Source organism: Megalops cyprinoides, chromosome 6, assembly GCF_013368585.1.
Source record: "Megalops cyprinoides isolate fMegCyp1 chromosome 6, fMegCyp1.pri, whole genome shotgun sequence".
Lineage (NCBI taxonomy): Eukaryota > Metazoa > Chordata > Actinopteri > Elopiformes > Megalopidae > Megalops > Megalops cyprinoides.
Window position 1 is genome coordinate 24388165 of NC_050588.1, and position 21108 is coordinate 24409272.

The window sequence follows — 21108 nt, forward strand, 5'->3', positions numbered from 1 at the left end:
GTTTCAGTGTTTAGCATCATGACTAACAAGCAAAAAATCTACTATGTGATGCTAAGGTCCCGCACCCATTCCACTGGAATTGGTTTTGATTCGGTTCACTCCAGCCCCCTTCGCACCCCCTACCCACCAACCCTGCCAAAGTGTTTGTCTCTAACTGCCTTTTTGTACAACAGTAGCAGAAGCTGAGGACTGCGCGATGATTTCTACAGCGGCAGTGGCTTCAATCTGTCACCGAACATGGGGGAGAACGTTTATCCTTCAGTTGCAGTGACAGGCAACTTTGCTGGGCAGACATGAGAGGATCACCAGAGCTGGGCGCAGAAACAAAGAACTGTAGCAGCAAACAGACCGAGCGATAGCTGTCCTTCACTCGCATCACACGGTGGGGACTGCAGAGCTCACACGTCACGCAGTAGCACAGTCAAACAGCCTTCTATTAAAAGTGTGCAGTTCTGGGCTCATTTCAATTACTTTTCCTTAAAGATTTCAATGCTGTGGAAAGAGAAGCACGTTTCAGGGCTGATCTCACTCCCACCTCCTCCCACACTCCACCCCCAATCCCCCACCCCCATCGCCCCACCCCCCCTGCCACACACCCCCCTCCCCCCCCACTACACCCCCGTCCTCCCCCCCTCCACACTCCGCTGTAATGTGCCGTGCATCATTTCTGCTGATATAGTGGAGGGGGTTAATAACTGTGCTTCATTATACGATGTAGTGCCTCTGTAATAGTGGGCAGTCTGGCTTTAAGACATGTGATACCTCTCCACCAAGGCTGCACTGTAATACACGCACACTGTTAGTGCATTCTAAAGGAGACGGAGCTCGTGCTCAGCGCTGCTTTTCAATGGGAAGAGAGAGCGGAGAGGAGACACAGCTGTCATTACGCAGGGGCTGATCCTTGGCCGTAAGTAAAAGTGAAGAGGCAAATTAACTCCACATTACCACAAGGGTCCCCTCCAGAGGAAAAGGTGCCACTCAGAGACGATTTAAAGGTGGAATGACATCGTTGCCATCCTCTTAAATCCTGTCCAGATTCTGACAGTGGCTCTCAGCTGAGAGATTTCAGTGACTCCACTTGCTGGACGGCGAAACGGACTGAGCAGGGGGCAGGGGGGGACAAAAGACTTTTTTCCCTAATCCCCAGTTTCACAGATTTGACCAGGAACTTGTGGGAATCCCCGGCCGCGGAATGGATGGATTTAAGACAATGTGTTAAAGCTTTTGGATGAGCGCTAATAGGGTTCTTTCTCTCCTGCCTGGATTACATAGGTAAGAGCTTCCAGTCCTTTTAGTGTCTGTAGTCTTTTGAGCTCATTTGCTGAGTTAATCTTCCAAGAGCATCACTGCAAATGTGTTCAGTGTCAGGTTTTAGTGTAAGCAGGCAAAACAAGCCTCTGTACCTGACCTGCCTTCAAAAAAATAAGGACAGAGAACACATTTCACACACAGAGGGAACTGCAGAGAGAGATGTCTTAGAGTTAAAGCAGCAGAAAGAATCATAGGGGATAAACACCACACATCACATTGAATAAATCTGTCATTTAGAGGTCAGTGTGTATAAATGGATTTTGAAGAACAGTGTGGACAGATCTCATTTTTGTCATTCTAATGTAAGAAATGGTGAAAGTTCCAGACAGCACAGTCTTGTAGGTGGGGGAGATCTCTCTTGCATTTTGTTTAGTTGTTGTTATTACCCAGCTGTTTGTGTCCTTGCTTATCCATCCCTTGTAATGAGACAATTTTTTTGGCATGTATAGAAATTGCTACCCAGTTCCTGCCACCTCCTTTATCAGTTCCTTCGTCTGCTTTTGTCAAATGTCTTCACTCCAGGGATTGTTTACTTTTAAAATGCAAGCACAGTGCATCTTTTAACAGAAAAATTTTATGATGTTATACCAAGTTTTCTGATCTATCACACATTAAAAACAAACAAACAAAAATAATATTGGCAGAGTTCAGGCTGTCAAGAGTCACTATTTCTTACAGTTGTGTGTTTGTTTACTTAAATGTATGATACATTGCATGTAAAGGAGTAAATATAAGACTGGTTTCAGTGTATATCCTTTGTGAGATCGCCCTAGCTCATTTAATACCATAGCAGTGAGATAATAGCATGGAGGCTACGGCTGATCCCGTAAAAGAATAGTGGCTTTTGGACAGAGTAAGTGGCAAGTGAGGTATGGGATGGCCATAAAAAGGCACAGACATTGTTGCCATTTGTGTTCCCAACGCAGAAAGATAAATCAATGTACTAATTAGATGGCAGAGTGGGGGGAAAATGGACCATTAAACAGATTTGCAAATTGCCCATCCAACACAGAGACATGCATTTAACCATTAATTTACTGAAGGAAAAGGGAGGTAAAGGAAACTTAAATTGTGCTTCTACCGATGGAAGTAATCACAATGCCATATCTGAGCATTTCACATAATGCTCAAGGTATCACAACGAAAAAAATTATTTAGCAGCCCTTTCCTATTAAAATATTAAAATTCATGACTGAGCACATGTGGTCCCCTTTTTTAAATGGCTTTGTGGTCTGATACTATGCTTGTTATTTCCAACTTGGTGCACTGTCGATCACAACTGCTGCCATCTCCTTCTGATGTAAATATACGCAGACAGACACAGACACAATGCCCACAGCAGACTAGCTGAACGGAGGAAAAGAACATCTTTTTTCCATTTTGTTACTGAAGCAAGAGCAAGTTTTTTTTCAGGTTGAAGGCAGTTTGCCAATGAGAAATATTGCATGGTGAAAGCATTCCCCAGGGAATAGTTTGCATTTCCACAAAACTGCAGCTTAGAGAGGATTTAGTGCAGGAGAGGGGATTATGAGCTGTTAATAATTATATGCTTAATTTTAGGTGGTGAATATTCAGTAGCAGGTTCAATGTCAATCGAGGGTGCATGGAATGGGTTCAAGGTCTGCTTGGTGCTTCCCCAAAATAAGAGAGATAGCCATGAATGTAATCCTGGTGACTCTGCGAATAGTGTATTCTTACATAGTTATCTTAGCTGTTGCATCTTCAGATATGTCTTACAAAGTTTCTGGGGACTGTTGATTTCAAACTAAATGATATGTTTGTGATCTCTCTCTCCCCCTCCATATCTCTCTCTCTCTCTCTCTCTCAAACACACATCATATGCATGTAACCCCCCCCCCCCCAATCACCACCCTAACTCAGCAAACCAATTGCTCTGCTCTGAAGTGGGTTTTATCATTAAAATGTAATCATATAACAAAACCATTACTTATTTTGGATCAAAGAAGGTGACTGAAAAAAAAAGCAACACACAGAGGAAAATCAATATCCTCCCTAAACTGATAATGCTTACAGACCAATATATACAAAAAATTGTATTTTGTTTTTTTCTAGCACTATCTTTTGTGTCTAATTTGATTGTGCAGATATGTTGTCAGCGACATTGCCTATACACTACATGTTGTTTGTCAGAGTAAAATGATATGGAACATAAGTTGGGAACTAATTGTAGCCACATCACATTAAATTTTTAATCTTCTTTTAAAACTTGGGGAAATAATATTCAGTTTTTGGGAATTCGTGCCATAAATGTTTATAGAGAGCAGCAATTCAGTTTACCCATAAAGAGCTGAAATGTGTCTTAAATCTAATTAACAATATTTACACATTTCCGTCACCCACTTGTACAGAAGAAATCGGCCAGACGCGCTTGAACCATACATTGGACTTTGTTACGAGCACTGATAGTATTTACAAACATTTATTCTGTATATAATCAAGCAAAGTATAATCACAGAAGGAGTCGGGCTCTTACTTTGGTAGATAATGCTACTGTGTACATATAAGGAAGTAGATTAATACTTTTGCTTAATTTACACCATTTAAACAATAGAAGGGACAACCGTTTGAACTGTGTAGGTGCTTTGAAATACTCTACAAAGCTGCTTTGTTAGAGAAGTCATTGATGCGCCAACAATGTGATAATTGTAATGTTCAGATGATTGCCTGATGGAATATCAGACACAGACCCGAAAATGTAGCATGCCTTCCAAATTCGAAAGGACTCCATTTCAAGCCTGTTAGAGGAAGCAGCCTACCTCCATATGCCAGTCGTCAGCAGTCATTAGCAGACAGTTTGACAGATTGCAAAGGTGTCCGACTCTGCGATGAAACCTCAAGGTGCAGAAACATTTCGTCGGAGAGGAAAAAAAAAATCTGTTCTCAAGGTGTTGAGCACAAGTCGAAAAGTTTCAAAAATGTTTCCTAAATAGAAAAATTTAGGACTCAGTCCTGAAACAAATGTGTTTAAAAAAAATCAAAAAGGTTTTTTTTTTATTTTTATTTCATCACGGCATCATCATTGTATGCTGTGAGGCTCAGAGAAAGAATGGGCATTGGCCTATACTGGCATGAAATCAAGGTTTTGTGTTTGAACTACAAGTCTTGCTATTTTTGTGATACACATGACAGGGCTTTCATCACATTCCAAAATTCTGCTGTCATGTCACTGCCAGACTGTGACACGAAGTACACATTAGCTTTCAGAATAAAACGTTAAAGTCAAATGGAAACACTGAGGAGTTATTTAGGCTATATTTATTATTATTACTAATAATCAGCTTTGTTGTATTAAAGCTCCGTAAATAGACAACACTCCTTTTTGTCAAAACTGGAGAGACAACTAAGTGCTGAGGCATCCAGTCAGCGGTGTGTATGACATGCTTTTATGGGGCTTTTCATGGTTTGAACACATAACAAAGACCTTTGCAAAGATATAATCTTATAATATAGACTTCCAGTATTTTTCTACATTCTACAACACTTTATCAGCAGGGAAAATTATCAAGTGCCCAAAACCATACAATAGACATAATCATGGGACTTTTTATTATTCAAAGATTAAATTCATTTTCAAACTAATTCCAAGGTATTTAATCCTATGAACGCAATTCAAACTGTTGGGAAAAAGAAGAAACCTTTAAATTTTTTCTGCATACTGCATACAGAGAGAGAAAGCGAGAGAGAAAGCGAGAGAGAGAGAGAGAGAGAGAAACAAATCTTAAAATCTACTTTTTCAGTAGAATGACAGGAATATCTGGCAAGGATCAATATATTTCAGCAGTGCCAATATTTTGACACCTTATTACTTCAACAATGAGGCCCAACTGTGGTCAGAAACAGAGGCACCTTTGATTTATAATAATGTTGAGCCTCATTCCCTGACTAGTTTTAGTGACACTGAATTCTTCTGCAAGCTTCTCCCAGTCTATAAGGGACTTGTTGATTTTCCCTGGTCCTGTGCATTTAGAGACTGCTGTACTTCCTCTGTTCTGTGTGTGTGTGTGTGTGGACCTTGTTGATTCCTTTGTCTTTGTCTCTCCGCTTTCTCTGACTCTTGTGTATGTATAGCGTGTTATGTCTCTTTTGTTTCTGCCCTGTCTGTGCTTGTGTGTGTCTGTGTATTTGTGTGTGCCTGTCTGTGTGTTTCTGTGTGTGTGCACATGCGCATCTGTGTGTGTGAGTGTGCGTGTGTGTGCACGTGCGCGTATATACGTGTGTTTGTGTGTGCATGTGCATATGTGTATGTATGTATATGTGTTTGTAGGTATACATAAGCATATCCGTGTCAGTGTATCTCTCTCACTCTGCCCTGTATATGTGCGTGTGTGTGCACTTTGCAGACGTGCCCTGCCATGTCCTGGTTGCTGTGCCTGTGGATTAGCGTGAGCGCTGTGTTGCTGTGTCAGGCCACTCTGTATGACACCATCGAGCAACACCACCTGCCCCAGCCTGGCCGAAACGCCATCCAGATCCTTGGTGAGTCTATGCTTACCTCCCTCCCACTGGCCTGTCACTCAAGCACTCAGCAACCATCTGACTGCGATAAAAAACAAGCCTGACATCACCCATTTTTCTTTGCCTTCTTTTCCTCTTGTGGATCCATAGTCTTACTCTTGAGCTCATCAGGGCTATATCTCCAGCTTGTATTACATTTACACTATTTGACTAATGGCAAGTGGAGCACTTGATACACTAATTGTATGGGTTGCACCCAATAAGGAATGATGTAGGTATTTTTTGAAAGTGAAAGGTAAAACAGTGCTGTCCTGATATATATAAAAAATCATTGTATCATTTTCCTTTGTTGTATGAAATATATAATTATATATATAAGTTGTATGTGAAGGAACTTAAGACTCTCTTAAAGTTGGCAGTTAAGTTAAGGATGAATCACTTTGCAGATAGATGGAGTCTGAGTCTATTTTTTTTTCAGTTTGATTAACAGGATGAGAAAGAGCTGCTATGTGCTTTTAACACTGAAATCCATCCCTGAAGCGCCTTGGCACAATGTCATCTGGAAGTATTCTTGTGGGACCCAAGTTAGATTCTAAAGTCGTAATGCTTCTTAAACATTAATGCTGTCTCTGGCTTTCATAAATCCCTCTGTGTTAAAGCAAGGCTTGAGAACTGGCTACTGGACATTGGGAAAAGGAAATAAAAATATCTCATCAAATACATACTTAATTACATTATTAAAAAACAAATATTCATCAAGAAAAAAAAAACAAAAACAAATGCATTTTATTTTCGGTCACAACTTCGATTAAAACACTGAGCTGCCGTTGTCAAAGAGAAAGAGTCTTCGGAAAGCACTGTGGACTCATTAATCCGAACAAGAGGAAGAGAGTGGGACGAACAGCAGAAAGACCCAAATTAATTTTTAAAACTCTGCTTCCAGGTTTTTCAGGCTTGGCAGAGTCTGGTGCCAAAGCTCTACATGAAAGTATATGCCCTACAGTAAGTGTCTTTTAAATTATGCAGAAGGCCGGCAAAACAAAATCTCGCCTGTGGCAGATGGAAACTTAGGCAGGTTATGGGTGAGAAATCCCTCTTCTGTTTATGTGCAGGCGGATAGAGACTTCTCGTTAGTGCTACTCATGCACGCACAGACACACGCACGCATGCGCACACACGCTCTCTCTCTAAGAGAATCCTCAATCAGAATCCATTTCAGTAGATTTCTCAATGCTTTTCTGGGAAAGTGCTGAAACAAATATCTCTGATGTGACTGAAGGGCTCCTTGAGCCCAAAAAAACAAAGAAATGAGTAAAAACACATGTGTACGTGCCGTGTCAACTACCATACGGACAGCTGAAACGTAATCACTCATTTCACCTGAACCTCTGAGAAAAGTGTCTGCAGTCCCCTCAGCACTGCATAAAGCAATGTTCTATATACAGAGAGATGCAGGACATGGACACATTTCTGTGACCAAAGCATCTGTCATAAGATGGTGGGGTCTGTAAAGTTGTTGGAACGATTTTGGGAGAGTACCTCTCTTTCTGGAAGCAAACTATATACAAATCCTCAAAACAGTCTTTAAGACGCACGACAATCCGTTCCTACCATGTGAAAACCGAATGTTCCATATTCAGGCAGTCTTTGCAAAGCCCTTGAAGAGTTGCCTTTAAGAAAAAGAAATGTGTTTTTGTACATCTGGAGCACATTTATTCCCATGCAGTCATAGAAATATGAAGATGAAATCAATTTGAACCAGTCTCTGAATTATGTTAACTGATCTACCCTGAACTGTCTTCTTGGAATTGAAATGGTGTGATAAATATTTCCATTATGACTGATTTTGTAATTTGCAGACTTGCAGTGCCAAGAGAATCTTAGCTTACATTGGACAATAATTACTTTTATCTGTGACTGTTTAATTCAAGAGCAATCAGAGGCTATTAAAATGAGTGTGCATGATAACAAGTTGCTGATAAGGTCAATAGCATGATGCATTAATATACTTCAGAGCAATAATTTATTTGTCAGACACCCGTAACCATGGCAACTGATAAAACATTGACAGATAAAAGTGTAGCGCACAATATAAAGCAAAACATTCTAATTCAAGTGCTAACTGAATAAACAGTAATGCATTTCACAATCACTAATATATTACTTGATGCCACACAGCAAAAAAGCACAGATCTATCAAAATCAGTGTTCAGCAATTCCAGTCAATTGATTTGTACAGTCTGACTCATTGGTGGATTTCATAGCTTCTGGCCAGATGCACTCAGGTAGAAGCTTCCGAAGGCGACAGGAGGTGGCAAGTGACTATTCTTGTGACAGTCAGGAGTAGTCTTTCCGAGCACTGAGGGGACGGTGTTGAAAATGAGCAGGCCCTTGCCCAGAGGCAGTGAGGGAGGGTGGGGGGTTGCAGACAGTTGGCATGTGGTAGAGTGGCAGGAGGTATGGACGGGTAGGGGGTGTGTAAATGACAGTGCCGAGGATTGTCTAGCAGGAGCAGAGCAGCTGAAGGTGTGGCATCGCTGGACACTGATAAAATCCCGAAGCATTGTTGCAGTTGACTAAGTCTGAAAAATCGACCACCTCATAAACCAGGAGCTGGCTGAATGCTGCTCGCATACTAAATATGAGAAGGGTTTTTTTTTTTTTTTTGCAATGACAAATCTTGTACTCAGAGTTGAGATTCAGATTGAGTAACGGCAGAGCAGCAGCTTCATCACCTGCTTGGAAGCGGCCCGGCTGTCTCCCACGAGCCTCCACCAGGCAGCCTCCCTGCGTCCCGTGCCGGCAAGATTGATGGCGCTCCGATTCCGGGCAGCCAATTCTAGTCTCTCAAGAAATAATCCACAACATTGACAGATGAGTGGAATCTGACATGACGCAAGCCTCATTCAGATCACTCCTCGCCTTGGCCTGCTGGAAGCCGGGCGGGGCCGTTTGAGGGAAAATGAGGGCTAGAGATTTCAGGTGGTTCCCCTCCGACTCACGGCAGCGAGAGCCGCAATCAGCAGGAGTGCACGTGGTCGCTGTTGCCCCCAAAGGCATCCGGATAACAATGCTGCATAAAGGTTCCAATGCCTTGTACCCAGATTGCTGAATTGTGAGCGCAGTCACTGGGTGGGAGACATTCGATCACAGTGGGAAAACAGTTCTTCCTCTTCCAGGAAGCAATAAAATTGATCATTCCCCATCCTTTGTCAATAAATACATAGCAGCAAGTAATTCCCCAGTGGTTTCTTTTATTTTATTTCTGTACCAGTATTAACAGTGGCGTTACTCCTACGTACAAAGCAAGGGAATGGTTCTATTTTATTCCCCTTGTCTTTGTCACACTTTTCAGTGAGACAGGCTCAATTGCACAGGGTTATTCAGCAAAGATACCAGGCCGTTTCTAATTATTTTTAAATGGATTGTATTGCATGGGATGTGACTGATGAGAAATTAAGTGCACTTTCTATTTTTGCAACTGTCTTTAAATTCCTTTCTACCAGGGGATCATGGCAGGCTTGACCACGTTCAAGATGAATGAGATGCGATGCCCTCTGATAGGAACGGCATGGGCTCTGCACACTTACATTCACGGGCAGTTTGCTATGGAGCGGGCTGTGTGGCTGTTGGATTGGTCAGAGTATTAAAGGGGACAGGTCATGATTCGGTCGGTGCACCGGGCGGTGGTGATTGATAAACCATTGATGCGTCAATTTGAGCCATTGACCTGAGATTAGTTCTCAGTGACTAATATCCCTGCAAAGAATTGAAATGTCTGATCAATTCTAATGTGAGCACGCCATATAAAACAAAAGAAAAGCAAGCCTTATAGATGGAGCTCAAGTTCGAAAAAGTGAAATACATGAAAGCAGCATATTATCTCATATGTCTCAAAAAAATGGTTCCTTTCTGAGCAGTGAAATTCTTGGCTGTTCAGATCAGAACATTTTCTTACACAAGGATAGTGTCACAACATATGCTTATAATAATGATAATCATTTACATGATTGGTAAAGCACTAAATCAAAGAGTTAAACAATAATTACACATAATTCACAGAACACAACAAAAGACCAGACAGCTACAGTAAAACAGTTCACTACACTTCGATGAACAATCTTTGAACCCCCATGTTCCCTGCAAGCTATAAATTCCGTATTCAGCTAGCTGGGAAGGAAACTGCTTTCAAGAAACATCTTCATTGTCATAATTTCAACAAATCCAGTTTAGAGCAATAATGTCAAGGATTAGTTATTATGTTGGAGTAAAATTGCTTGGATTACTGGTTCAGCATCTCGCGTCTAACCTTCAGTCTGCCCCACACAGCATTCCCACTCCCCTCACAGCACATAAAGAACACTCTGTCTTTCTAGCCAGGAACATCTACATCATGCCATTTTGCTGTTTCACAAAGAGCGCAGCGCACACAAGACCCAGCTGGGATGAGGAAACCTGCATGGATACATGTTAAACAGGAAAGATATAGTGCTTATATTGTACCAGGAGGAGAGTAACAACTATGCACTTCAGGAAGAGTGAACGATTTGATACTGATCATAAATCATTTTGAATGCAACTCATTTTCATGGGAAAAGTGTTTAGTGGGGTAATGTAGAGCTCTTCACAACAGTGGTCATGATTTTGATTTTTTTTAATTGTTTGTTTTCTGAATAAAATCAAGGAGAAACTATGATATACAACATTTGTCACTGACGTATTACGAAATTTCACCAAATTTGTAACATATCTAAACATCAATAACTATAAATTGTCCCTTTTCTTTCTTTTCCCTGAAAAATGAGAAATATGTTCATGTGTTGAGGTAGAGCTCAGTCGCAGGGAAAGGGCATTTTGGGGATGAATATGATAGTGCTGTGGTAGTTTCATCACTAACCTGAAGTGATGGCACACAGATATGTGTCACTCCTGTCTGGCTGGTGGCTTTGATTAAGATCTCACAATGTGACTGGGCAGCAGTGCTGGGCCTGTGGAGGTCCTGTCTGTTCAGGACTCAATAGATTGAGATGCTGAATCAATGTCACAAACACTAGAATGCAGCTACAAGTGGAGGATAACACTGAACCCTCTTCTCAGCAAATCAGTGTCTGTTGGATTTCATGTAGTAAATTGTTTTGCTGAATCCACAGGAATGGGTCAGATCCTAAGATGTGTGGGTAAACAAGCTTGCCTGGGCAGCTCCAGAGGAGTGCAGAGCGTTGGCACAAAATCACATATGCAATGCAGTACTACACCCACACATTCTCAGCTTGGACATTATTAATGAAGCAATTTAAGTATTTTTATATATTTGCTTTTTTGTCTATAGATATAGACACACCACCGTCTTGGAATTTTGAGTAAAGAAACATTGCATTGGAGTTTATTGGCCTCCCATGTATGACTTCTTTTCACATGTTGTCAGTGCAATTCCATTTATACAACTGGGTTTCACAGATTTTAACATGTCATCAGAGTCCTGAAATAGTCTGATTACAGACAGTGTACATATACATAATTTACCCTAACAACAACATCTTTTCTTTGCATTAATTAACAGATTTCACACACATTTTAATTGAATTAATTAGAACTGGAATTGATGGATGAAACCAAATTCAATTAGTTTCTGTTTACTTGAATGAATAGGAATGAATCCGAGTTCAGCTAATTGGATAAAAAAAATCATTTGATCAAGCTGGCAGAGATTATTCAGTCTATCATTCAGAATTACTTCTAATAGTCACGAATAGGTCATTACAACCAGGGGAGCATGGCTAATGGTATTGGAGAGATGTTCCAAATAAGATACTTTCAGACAACGCGCATTTTTAACACATTCATGAAGGGCCTGACAGTTTATCAAAGCATATTGCTTTGATAAACTCAGCTGAATTGTCCAGAAATGTAAATGGAAAAGAAAGGAACAGATATAATTAGATATATTCATTTTAACTGTTATTTTATCCAGAGGAAATTTGTGCAGCAAGCCAGTAGTGAAGTAGCACATTTTATTTTAATTGCTATGAAAACTGTAGACTTAAGAGCAGCTTCTAAGGTCTCCTTCCCACTTGCCCTTTGAGTTAATCAAAGCCACCTTTCCTTTTTAAACTGGGCAAGAGTGTGATGATCATTTCTGTGCTGAACACGACTTTCTCACACATTTCGATCAGCTCATCTCTATCTGGCTCTGAGACAATTTGTCATGGATCAGATGAAACAATTTGTCATGGATTAGTGCACTTAAATGTCTGTCTGATAGTGGAAGCAGTCATTGGAAAAGCTGAAGAATCCTATTATGGTGTTATTTATGGTTGGGAATTGGCACAGTCCATATATATATATATGTGTGTGTGTGTGTGTGTGTGTGTGTGTGTGTGTGTGTGCGCGCGCGCGAGTGCGTGTGTTTGGCATTGGCTTTGGACCATCTTGGAATGTGTATCTGGAATATGGTCCATCAACTGAATAAGTGTGTATGAGTTTTTGCATTTCTCTGTGTGGGTTCACCCATGCACTCTAGATCTATTACATTGTCATGCAGCAATTTCTAAAAACACTTTTTTACAGTGCCTTCATGAATAAGCATAATATTCAGAAGATTAAGAAGAATGAAAAATGCTGATTAATACTGTCACAGAAGCTTCTAATATTCGCTGCTGAAAACAAAAGAAATGCATAATGCTAAAAAGAGCTTTTTTCCCCTCACATTTTTAATAACCATAAGCTTATTCCACACATTCAATGCAGCAGTTGTAAGATTGCTAGATTATTTAGCATTTACCAAGCTGAGCTAGCTTTCAAAGTCAGCATCGAGTTCTCTTACAGTGTATTCTGATGGCTTTCCACAGTGTACAATGAGATACTACAGATTAGATTTTGTTCCTTATCACTATTGATGTCAGATAGTCACTGTGGAGGATGGCTCTTACAGAACTGTGTTCTGTTTATTCAGAGAGCATACACTCCAACAAATGCTATGTGGAAGAAATCAACTCTCTGAGGACAAGGAGACACCATCCCTGGCCTTCAGTTTACCTTTCCTAAGTCTTCTTCAGACCTTTTTAGAGGAATGTGTTCTGACACGGCATACGCACCACTGAAGATTTTTTTCAGCAGGCGAAAAATAAACACCGCACAACCTCAAATGTATTAGTGACAGCATATTTAAGTACCGCTGTGGTTTTACACACTTTGCTTTTTAGTTTGATACCATCTGAATTCAGTAAGAATTCACATCCGCTTTGTTATGCTATAGAGTAACAAAGGAAGACAAATAGGATATTAAAATTCAGCAGAAATGACTGAGAACCACAGAGGTGGCTAAATGTTTCCCCATTACATACTTGTTTGCAGAGGGCTCACTGCTTGCAATTTATTTTGTGACTGTCTTTATGATTTTCTCTCTTCACTGTTTTGCAGATTTACATTGTAGTACAAGCCCAGATTTGCATTGCTTCCATTTCATCATCATCATATGGACATACAGATGGTGTAATGGAACATATTATGAGTTTTACTTATGAACAATTGAGCTAAACTCTAAGAGAAGTAAACATACGATGAGCCTGTTTTCACTGGCCCTATCTGGAGGTTTCTCCCCTACAGCAGTGTCATCTGAGCTGAGAGTATTACACAGAGTTAGACCTTTTCCTTTTCTTGAACTGAATTCATAACAAACAAGCTGAAATGAGTACAGATGGAACAATTGATACCAAATTACAGATTTTGCCTCAGGAAGGTATTGATTTCCCCTGCTCCTTGTTCAAGATGTATCTCTGAAATATTTATAAGATTCATTTGTAATTTTGTTATATTTCTATCTGGGTTTCAGCCCTTTCAGCCCAGTATAGCCTGCAAAATTTTGAATTGAACATTGTGAGGTATGAAAGACATATTTGGCCAAGGCATTGTTCATGCCATTCCCTTGTGGTGTGCATCAAGTCATTGGGATATTTGTTTTATTTTATTCAAGGCAATATTTTTACAGCCATAGGAATGGCAAGGTTCCAACAGTTTCACCCTTATATTGTTCTAGAATATCTGCCCTGTCCTTGTGAAGAGTGATTGAAACAATGTTGGAGGTATTGCCTTGGATGTTTTCGTCTCAGGGAACAGAACTCAATTTGTCTTTTCTTATGTGCCTCTGCCTATCGGGGGGACTCTGTGTACCAAGATGAGGGCAGGATTACATTGACTTACATTGTCTTTATTGTCCAGAAGGAGACCTGATAAGTCTATGGGGGATTCCTAGATGACGGCTGTACTCTGCAAAAAGAAAGCTCAAACCAGTTGTATTCAATGTGCCCCATGGTCGATACAGGTTGTGTACGGTCCTATTCGGTTCTCGAGAGAGAGAGAGAGAGTGAGAGAGAGAGAAAGTGAGACAAAGTCTCAGATGTTTTCATTCTTGGATAAACTGATCAGATTCTCTAGGGAGGGTCTATTCGAATCCTCTCAGTCATTAGTTGTTCAAACCCATCTGTCTTACAGCCAGACGTTTCCCCATTGTTACACCTTATGAACTACAGAGTATGTCTGTGTGTGTTTCTATGCTTCTTTGCAGGATGAAAATTTTTTTTACAAAATCACATTTTTCATGCGCCATTGAACAAACTGGAGTTTTAAGCTCAGCATATGAGAGTCTAGGTAGGGTAGCAATTATGAAATTACCACCATATCTGCATGAAAATAATAATAAATAAAACATTACAGTACAAAACAGCTTAGTTTACTGACCATCTTTCTGTGTTGTGCTTGTTAGAGCAATGATTTAGACAAATTCTATGCTTTTTCATTTACATTTACATTTATATTTAGTTATTTAGCAGACATTCTTATCCAGAACAACTTACAAAATTGTGTACAAACAGGTCAGGCTAGGAGCAGAGACAACACATCATCATCAAATCATCAGTGTCACAACCAATAGTTGTCATTACATAACATACAGTATACAGTGCCAAAGTAAGTGCAAGAAGTAATTTTTGGATATGGCAAACTTATCTGAGGATATTGCATGAATGATCAGAGTGCAGGGTTAGCTAAATGAAGACACAATTTCAAAATTTGAATGGTTTGGTTTCAGGCAAAGTTTTCAGTCTGCAGTTATAACACAATATAAAAAAGAGTAATGCTCTCTTTAATTTGTGACTGAAAGTAAAGAAAAACTGTGTCTGTGGTCAGATGAAATGCCCCAGAATACTCTGTAGAAATCACAATGTAAACATTAGAGCTTATTTTAGGCCACGGGCCCCAGCTATCCTCTATTACTGTGGGTATTTACTCAATGTTCCCATGAAGCACTTGTGAGCCCTGTCAGCCAGGAGGGATAGGGACGCATCATTATTCCCATCCCCAGACAGAGGAGTTCTGGGATACAGTAGCAGGTCTGGGCCCTGCCGCTCCACCGACAGAACACAGCAGCACTTAAAGACGCGCCGCAGGCTGTTTCCCAAGTGCGCCGAGCACGATGTGATGGCCCGTGTGATTCGCAGGCCTCACCCCCTAGAAGATTATGCTTTATTCAACACAAGGAGCACGAACAACACAGAGCAAATCGTGTTTGTCAAGAACACATAGCCGCAATGCGGGGTAACCCAGGACTTTCTGTGTCATGAGACAGAGAGCTCCAGAGAGGTGATTCTCTAAAGCATTTCTTTGGGGCCCTCTAAACAATGGCCTTGACATACCTTTTTTAAACACAAACTCACTGTAAAATGACCACCCTTCAGATGAAAGAGATTCTGCCTTTTTATCCTACCAAATGAGACAGTTATATACAAGCAAACATTTTTATATGAAATACTGAATCTTATAATTAAATCTTAGAAATTAATGCAATTAAAAAATGTATGATTTATCAGAAAATTTATCACATATTGTTTTCTTGATTTAAGTTTCTCAATCTGATCATTTTTACTGAATCATGAAGCGTACAGCTAGCAAGGACTCCTATTCCTGTTTTTTTATTACACTGGAAAATGAGATGATATGGGCGTAGGCTGTTCAATTAAAACCTCTGAAATTCAAATTAAGTGCATCCCGATACATACATTGCGCGCCATCCATTGTTCTGTTGCTAGTGCTGGCCTTCATATCGCCATGGTGAGGTAATTAGAATTTTGCACAGGATCCACATGAGAGTGTAGAACACCAAGCCTACTCAATTCTTCTAACTTCCGAGCAAATTAGAAATGTCATATATAATACAAACGGGTGCAGGCTCAAGGGGGTTCGCTCAAAGGTTGTGACAATTTATTATAATATGAAAGGTGTTGTCAGGTAAATACCAAAATGCAGCAAGAAGCAGAAGGAGAGCTCAATAACAGTCCGATTCTCATTAGAGGGGCGAGCATGTTTCATCTCAGAGGCTGAATTTCTGACAGGTAGAGAGTGGATTGACTTTCTGGCACTTGATAGCTGGTGATGGTAGCAGCTGTAAACTGCAATGATCTGCCCTTGGTAAAATACCTTTTACCAGCTGGGAAAGGTTTCATATGTAGTCGCTCGGAAAAGAGTGATTGCATCAAATCACACTGACATATACAAAACACACACACACACACACACACGTATATACAGTATGTGTATATGTGTATGCTTAAAGTGCTTGTTTACATAAGTTGTTTGAATCAGCGAGTCACAGTGAACCTATACTGACACATTCTATACTAAAGCAAGGTTTCAGCATTGCAAGGTATTTAAGGGAACAAGTACGCTCTTCAAATGGAATTCATCATGTCTGGGTGCATAATCGTGAAAAACAGTCTAGCCATTGAATATTTCAACATGCACTTTATCACAGAGGTTGTGAAGAAATATGGCATATCAAAATTAGTTTGAGTAGCACTTGAGCACTGAATAGATGGAGGAGATTCAAATGAAACTTGTGGTAAAGAGCCCTTCACCCTCACACTCAGGTTGCATCCAACAGCTGTATGATACAGAATGTTCAGAAACATCCGGAACTCTCCACATTTAATCATGTGGGGTTCCCCAGCTCGTCTTGATCGTAGATACTAGTATAAATATTTCATTGAAGTAAGGGTATTCTTTTCTCTGATGAAACCAAAGTTGGGGATATGGTGCATACTGGGATAAAATCACAATGTTCAGAGGTACTAGAACAGAATTATAATATTACAAAGCGCTGGTTATCTGTTGAATGGAAAAATTGTGATCATTCATAAATGAATGAATAAACAAACAGAGTGCACATAAACAGTAAATAACAATAAATAAATAAACATAAGTTCATTAACTATGCATACCTTCTACAGCCCCATTTTCAATTCCAACAAAGAAAAAAATTGCATTCCCTGAAGGGCCTGATCAGAGATGGAATAGGAGATTAATTGGATTTGTGAGTCTTGAGCAAAGACTCTAGAGCGAACGTGGTTGTAAAAGTTGGCAGGGAAGATGTGGAATATCAATCCTTTTCCACCAGGAACATGACCGCTATCTATCATTATTTTCAGGGTGCTTTGGCAGAATGTGGGCCCCTTTGCTCCCAGAATGCTTTGCATAGATGCTTGCGGTATCCAGAGGCAAGAGAGTTATTGAGCAGGGCATGATAATATTGATGAAGGAAATGCCATAATGGCTAATTTGGAATATCTTAGAAGAGAGCCTGCTATTAAAGACACCAGTAACGGCATTTCAGCTGCACAGTTTTCAAGCAAATTGGTCTTTTACTAATCTCACATCTCTATTTGCAAATACTGTATGTGCAAATTTGCAGAATGTATGTGCTATGCACTGTTGTTTTTAGCTTGTATTTTCTCTCAGTCATCCATGCTGCCAGGATTTCTAGGTCTTATATGTAGTTGGAGGCAGGCAGTGAGGCCATTAAATATGAGATTGTGGCTGTGGGAGGTTGTGTTCATATTCTGGAGGTGAATATTTTTGAAAAATAAGATTTTTTTCAGACAGAATATCGACTGCCCTTTCTGCTATGTATCTCATTGTTTCTGGGGTTTGTGGCTTAAGCAAGTCTCTTTTTTGTGATCAGGAAAAGAGAAACAAATCTTTTGCAAAGTGGGTAGATGTCTTATTGTAATAGTCCTACTGCAGAGTTCTATCATGTTTTATTTCAGTTAAAATGGATTTTTGTTCAATTTATGCATGTATACTTGACCACTGGATCCATTTCACCAGAATCTGATCAACAACTCTCTGTTAAATAGGCTATTAAGTTAATCTGAAATCTGAAATTGAAAGGCTGCTTCTTTGAGTATATCCTGGAATTTATGTTTGGTTATTATCTATCCAGCTAGCTAGAGACATCAAAATGCACCAAGGTCCGCTGTAGCCAAATTGTGACTAATTTGCTGTCGTGTTCAGTATAATGCCACTGCCAGTATAATGCTCAACATAATCCTAAAGTCAGGTCTATACAGTGCCCAGGGAGCTCGGATGTTAACATGCACCTTTTTGTATATTAAGTTGTTATACATGGTAATGGTGAACATACTGTATATAACATTTATTCAGCCCTCATCAAACTGTATCATCTTTTTATGCTTTGCCGCGGTATCAAAAACATTTTTAGAATACTGTTAAATTTTTCTTGTCACACTCACAAATCCGTTTTTAGAAGGTTGTTTTTAATGGGAAGAAAATCCTCATTTTTTCCCAAGATAAGATTACACATTTTACCCCAAGCAACAGACAGAAACTAATCTGTGCAGGAAGTAAAAAATGTGCCTGTACTAAAAAGATGACAGCTCTCGAAGGCTAAATCATGATATTAGGTATTTAATGGGGCAACATAAAACTACTTTTTCCCTGAACTATGAACCTGCAGACAGTATAGATGGGAACATTAAGCATGGTTTTATTTCAGACATGCTTACTGGTTGAACAAGACTGAACCAGTTGTCTTCAGGAGTTTTGTTTTTTGAGATATCACTTTTTAATTAAATGGTAATTTCTTTTATGTAGTTATGTATAAGTGAAATGTGCATGAGTGTCTTTTTGGATGGGTTATTGTTTTCAGAAAGGGTGAGGGCCAGTTGTTTCTCTAAATTCTCAGATTTACAATGAGAACATCTTTATATGCTGGACAATAAAATTTATTTTGGTAAGATAGTACCCCCACATTTTTACAGTTGCCCATCAAAATGAAATATCTGGTAGCCGTTTGCAAGACTTTAGCATTTATTGATATCCAATAACTCAACAGCAAAAAGTCGTGGGAGATATGATTATTTTTTGGAGGAAAATGTATATGTATAGATTATCAATGACAGCTGTCATTATTAATGGTATAATTAAAATATGAATGTTGTTATAAGATTCTCATTTCTAATAATTTTAATGGAATAATGGATAGTGAGAATGCGTTCATATACTTGAAAAATAATCGAATTAATCAGGACCCTTACAACATTGCAATGGATGTTTGAAATATGTGCTGAAAAAAAATGTGATTAGCAGCATACAGTTGTTTTAATTTAAGTGAAAATGAATTATTTGTTTGAAGAAGAAAAGCCACAGTCCACTTAGGAATGTTTCAGCTATGTCTTCCAGTGGTATAAGAATTCAAATAAGAGTGATGATTGTCAGAGGTTGCATGCTATGAAAGCAAGGAAGGTAAATGAAGGAGAAAATGTGGGTTAGCACATTTTTCCTCATTTAGTCCCTCAAGCAGAGTTTTGGCAATGTAACAGCAGGCTTTAGAATCACATATGAAAGGACCTTGAACTGAATTCAATGTGGCGAGGGCTTCATAACTTCAACATTTCTCGAGTGGTGTATCACAATGATAATTACTGTTTGGAGACAGTAGGGCACACACACACACAAACACGCACACACACACACACACACACACACACACACACACACACACACACACAAAAACTGTGATCATTTAAGACATGTGACATGCATTGCCACCCTTCCTCTCCAGCAGAGCACTGAGTGAAAACACCTCAACTCATTTGCCTCACCCTGAATTAACTCCATTTCTGTAGGAACATCTGCTGATGGAGAGCTACCATCCTGCATGGCCATCATTTTCCATCTTTCTTTAGCAGTTTGATCTACTATTCTCTACATGTTTATGAAACATCACTGGCATTTTTTGTGAGGTGCTCATAAGCTATTTTTCATATACTGATACGCAATGGGAACAATATAAATTTCATATTGCATGCTGTCGTAGTAGTCTTTGAATCACCTGATTTCTGATTTTTGCTTAATCATTCCTGGATCATCATTAGCCAGTATAGCTCCCCCTATTTCATACCAGCCAAAGGTACCTCTTCAGGAAATTCTCAGGTGGGCTTTAATAGACTTTGAAGAAATGACCTGTACCCTGGCTCAACTACCAAACACCATCAATGTAATGGAGCAATATGCAATTTCCTTTCAAAAACTGTTATACAGTGTACGGATCAAACATAACACATTGATTAAATATATTCCCTAAACACCGGCCCTTGGGCTATTGGCAGAGAAAAGGAAATTGTGATTTCAAGGGCAAAGAACATGTCTACATTTCTCTTATCTAGGGCTTGAAAGATAATATCTATCTACCTATCTGCCTATCTATCTCTCTCTGTCTCTGTGCATATATATATATATATATATATATATATATATATATATATATATATATATATATATGTATATGTATGTATAATATAATATGAGAGAGAGAGAGACCTTTCTGCCTGTGCTTCAGTATTCAAAAACATAATTAATAAGTCACAGAATAATCTCCCTGTGAGCTATTCAGATTGTACATCTGTCTGAATCAGGTTCAGCAGCCCTAGAAAAAAGCAAAACAGACTGAACAGATAGATACAGAATAATAGAAAAATTGACTAATTCTACTTTTACTGCGGCAGTGGTGTGATTGGCCGTGAGCTTTGTGTGTGCATGTCTGTGTGTCTGTGCATGCATGTGTGGGCGCTGTTGGGTAGGATGGGAGTCAAGAGACTGGAGGCTTCTCACTCATCCTCGCATACTGACACCCACATCTCCTGTTGGAGCCCCAGTCAGCTTGACATTGTGTACCACTGAAATAATCTTCTGGCTCCTACAGCAGGAGCAAACGCACATGTACTCACGCCTGGAAAACAGCAACTACTCCCCTGTTTCACAGTTCTGTCTGAAACTGGAGTTGGACATCGTGATAAGCAGGGTTTCAGACAGCAGCCAAGCTAATAGAGTTCCAGGAATAAAGAAAAGGAAGAAGCAACTTATTGAACAATAATATGAAATAATGTACATAACATTTTGTTGATCCACCCAAGACTGTGCAAACCATTTGATATACTGTGCACATAGAGCCATTTTAAATAAACATTAATT

The 21108-nt window shown here is 39.6% G+C and overlaps 1 protein-coding gene across 3 annotated transcripts in view; it reads left to right on the plus strand.

The window, feature by feature from the left end:
- The first annotated feature begins 725 nt into the window (after window positions 1-725).
- The window catches only part of LOC118780000 (chemokine-like protein TAFA-1), a 119085-nt gene continuing 98702 nt past the window's right edge, over window positions 726-21108 (plus strand). For all 3 annotated transcript variants that reach the window (XR_005005044.1, XR_005005043.1, XM_036532385.1), the window contains exons 1-2: window positions 726-1272; window positions 5673-5808. Coding sequence is in view for 1 of the 3 variants with exons in the window: in XM_036532385.1 (XP_036388278.1) it covers window positions 5685-5808 (124 nt within the window). In the remaining 2 variants the exon portion in view is untranslated. The remainder of the gene's footprint in view (window positions 1273-5672; window positions 5809-21108) is intronic.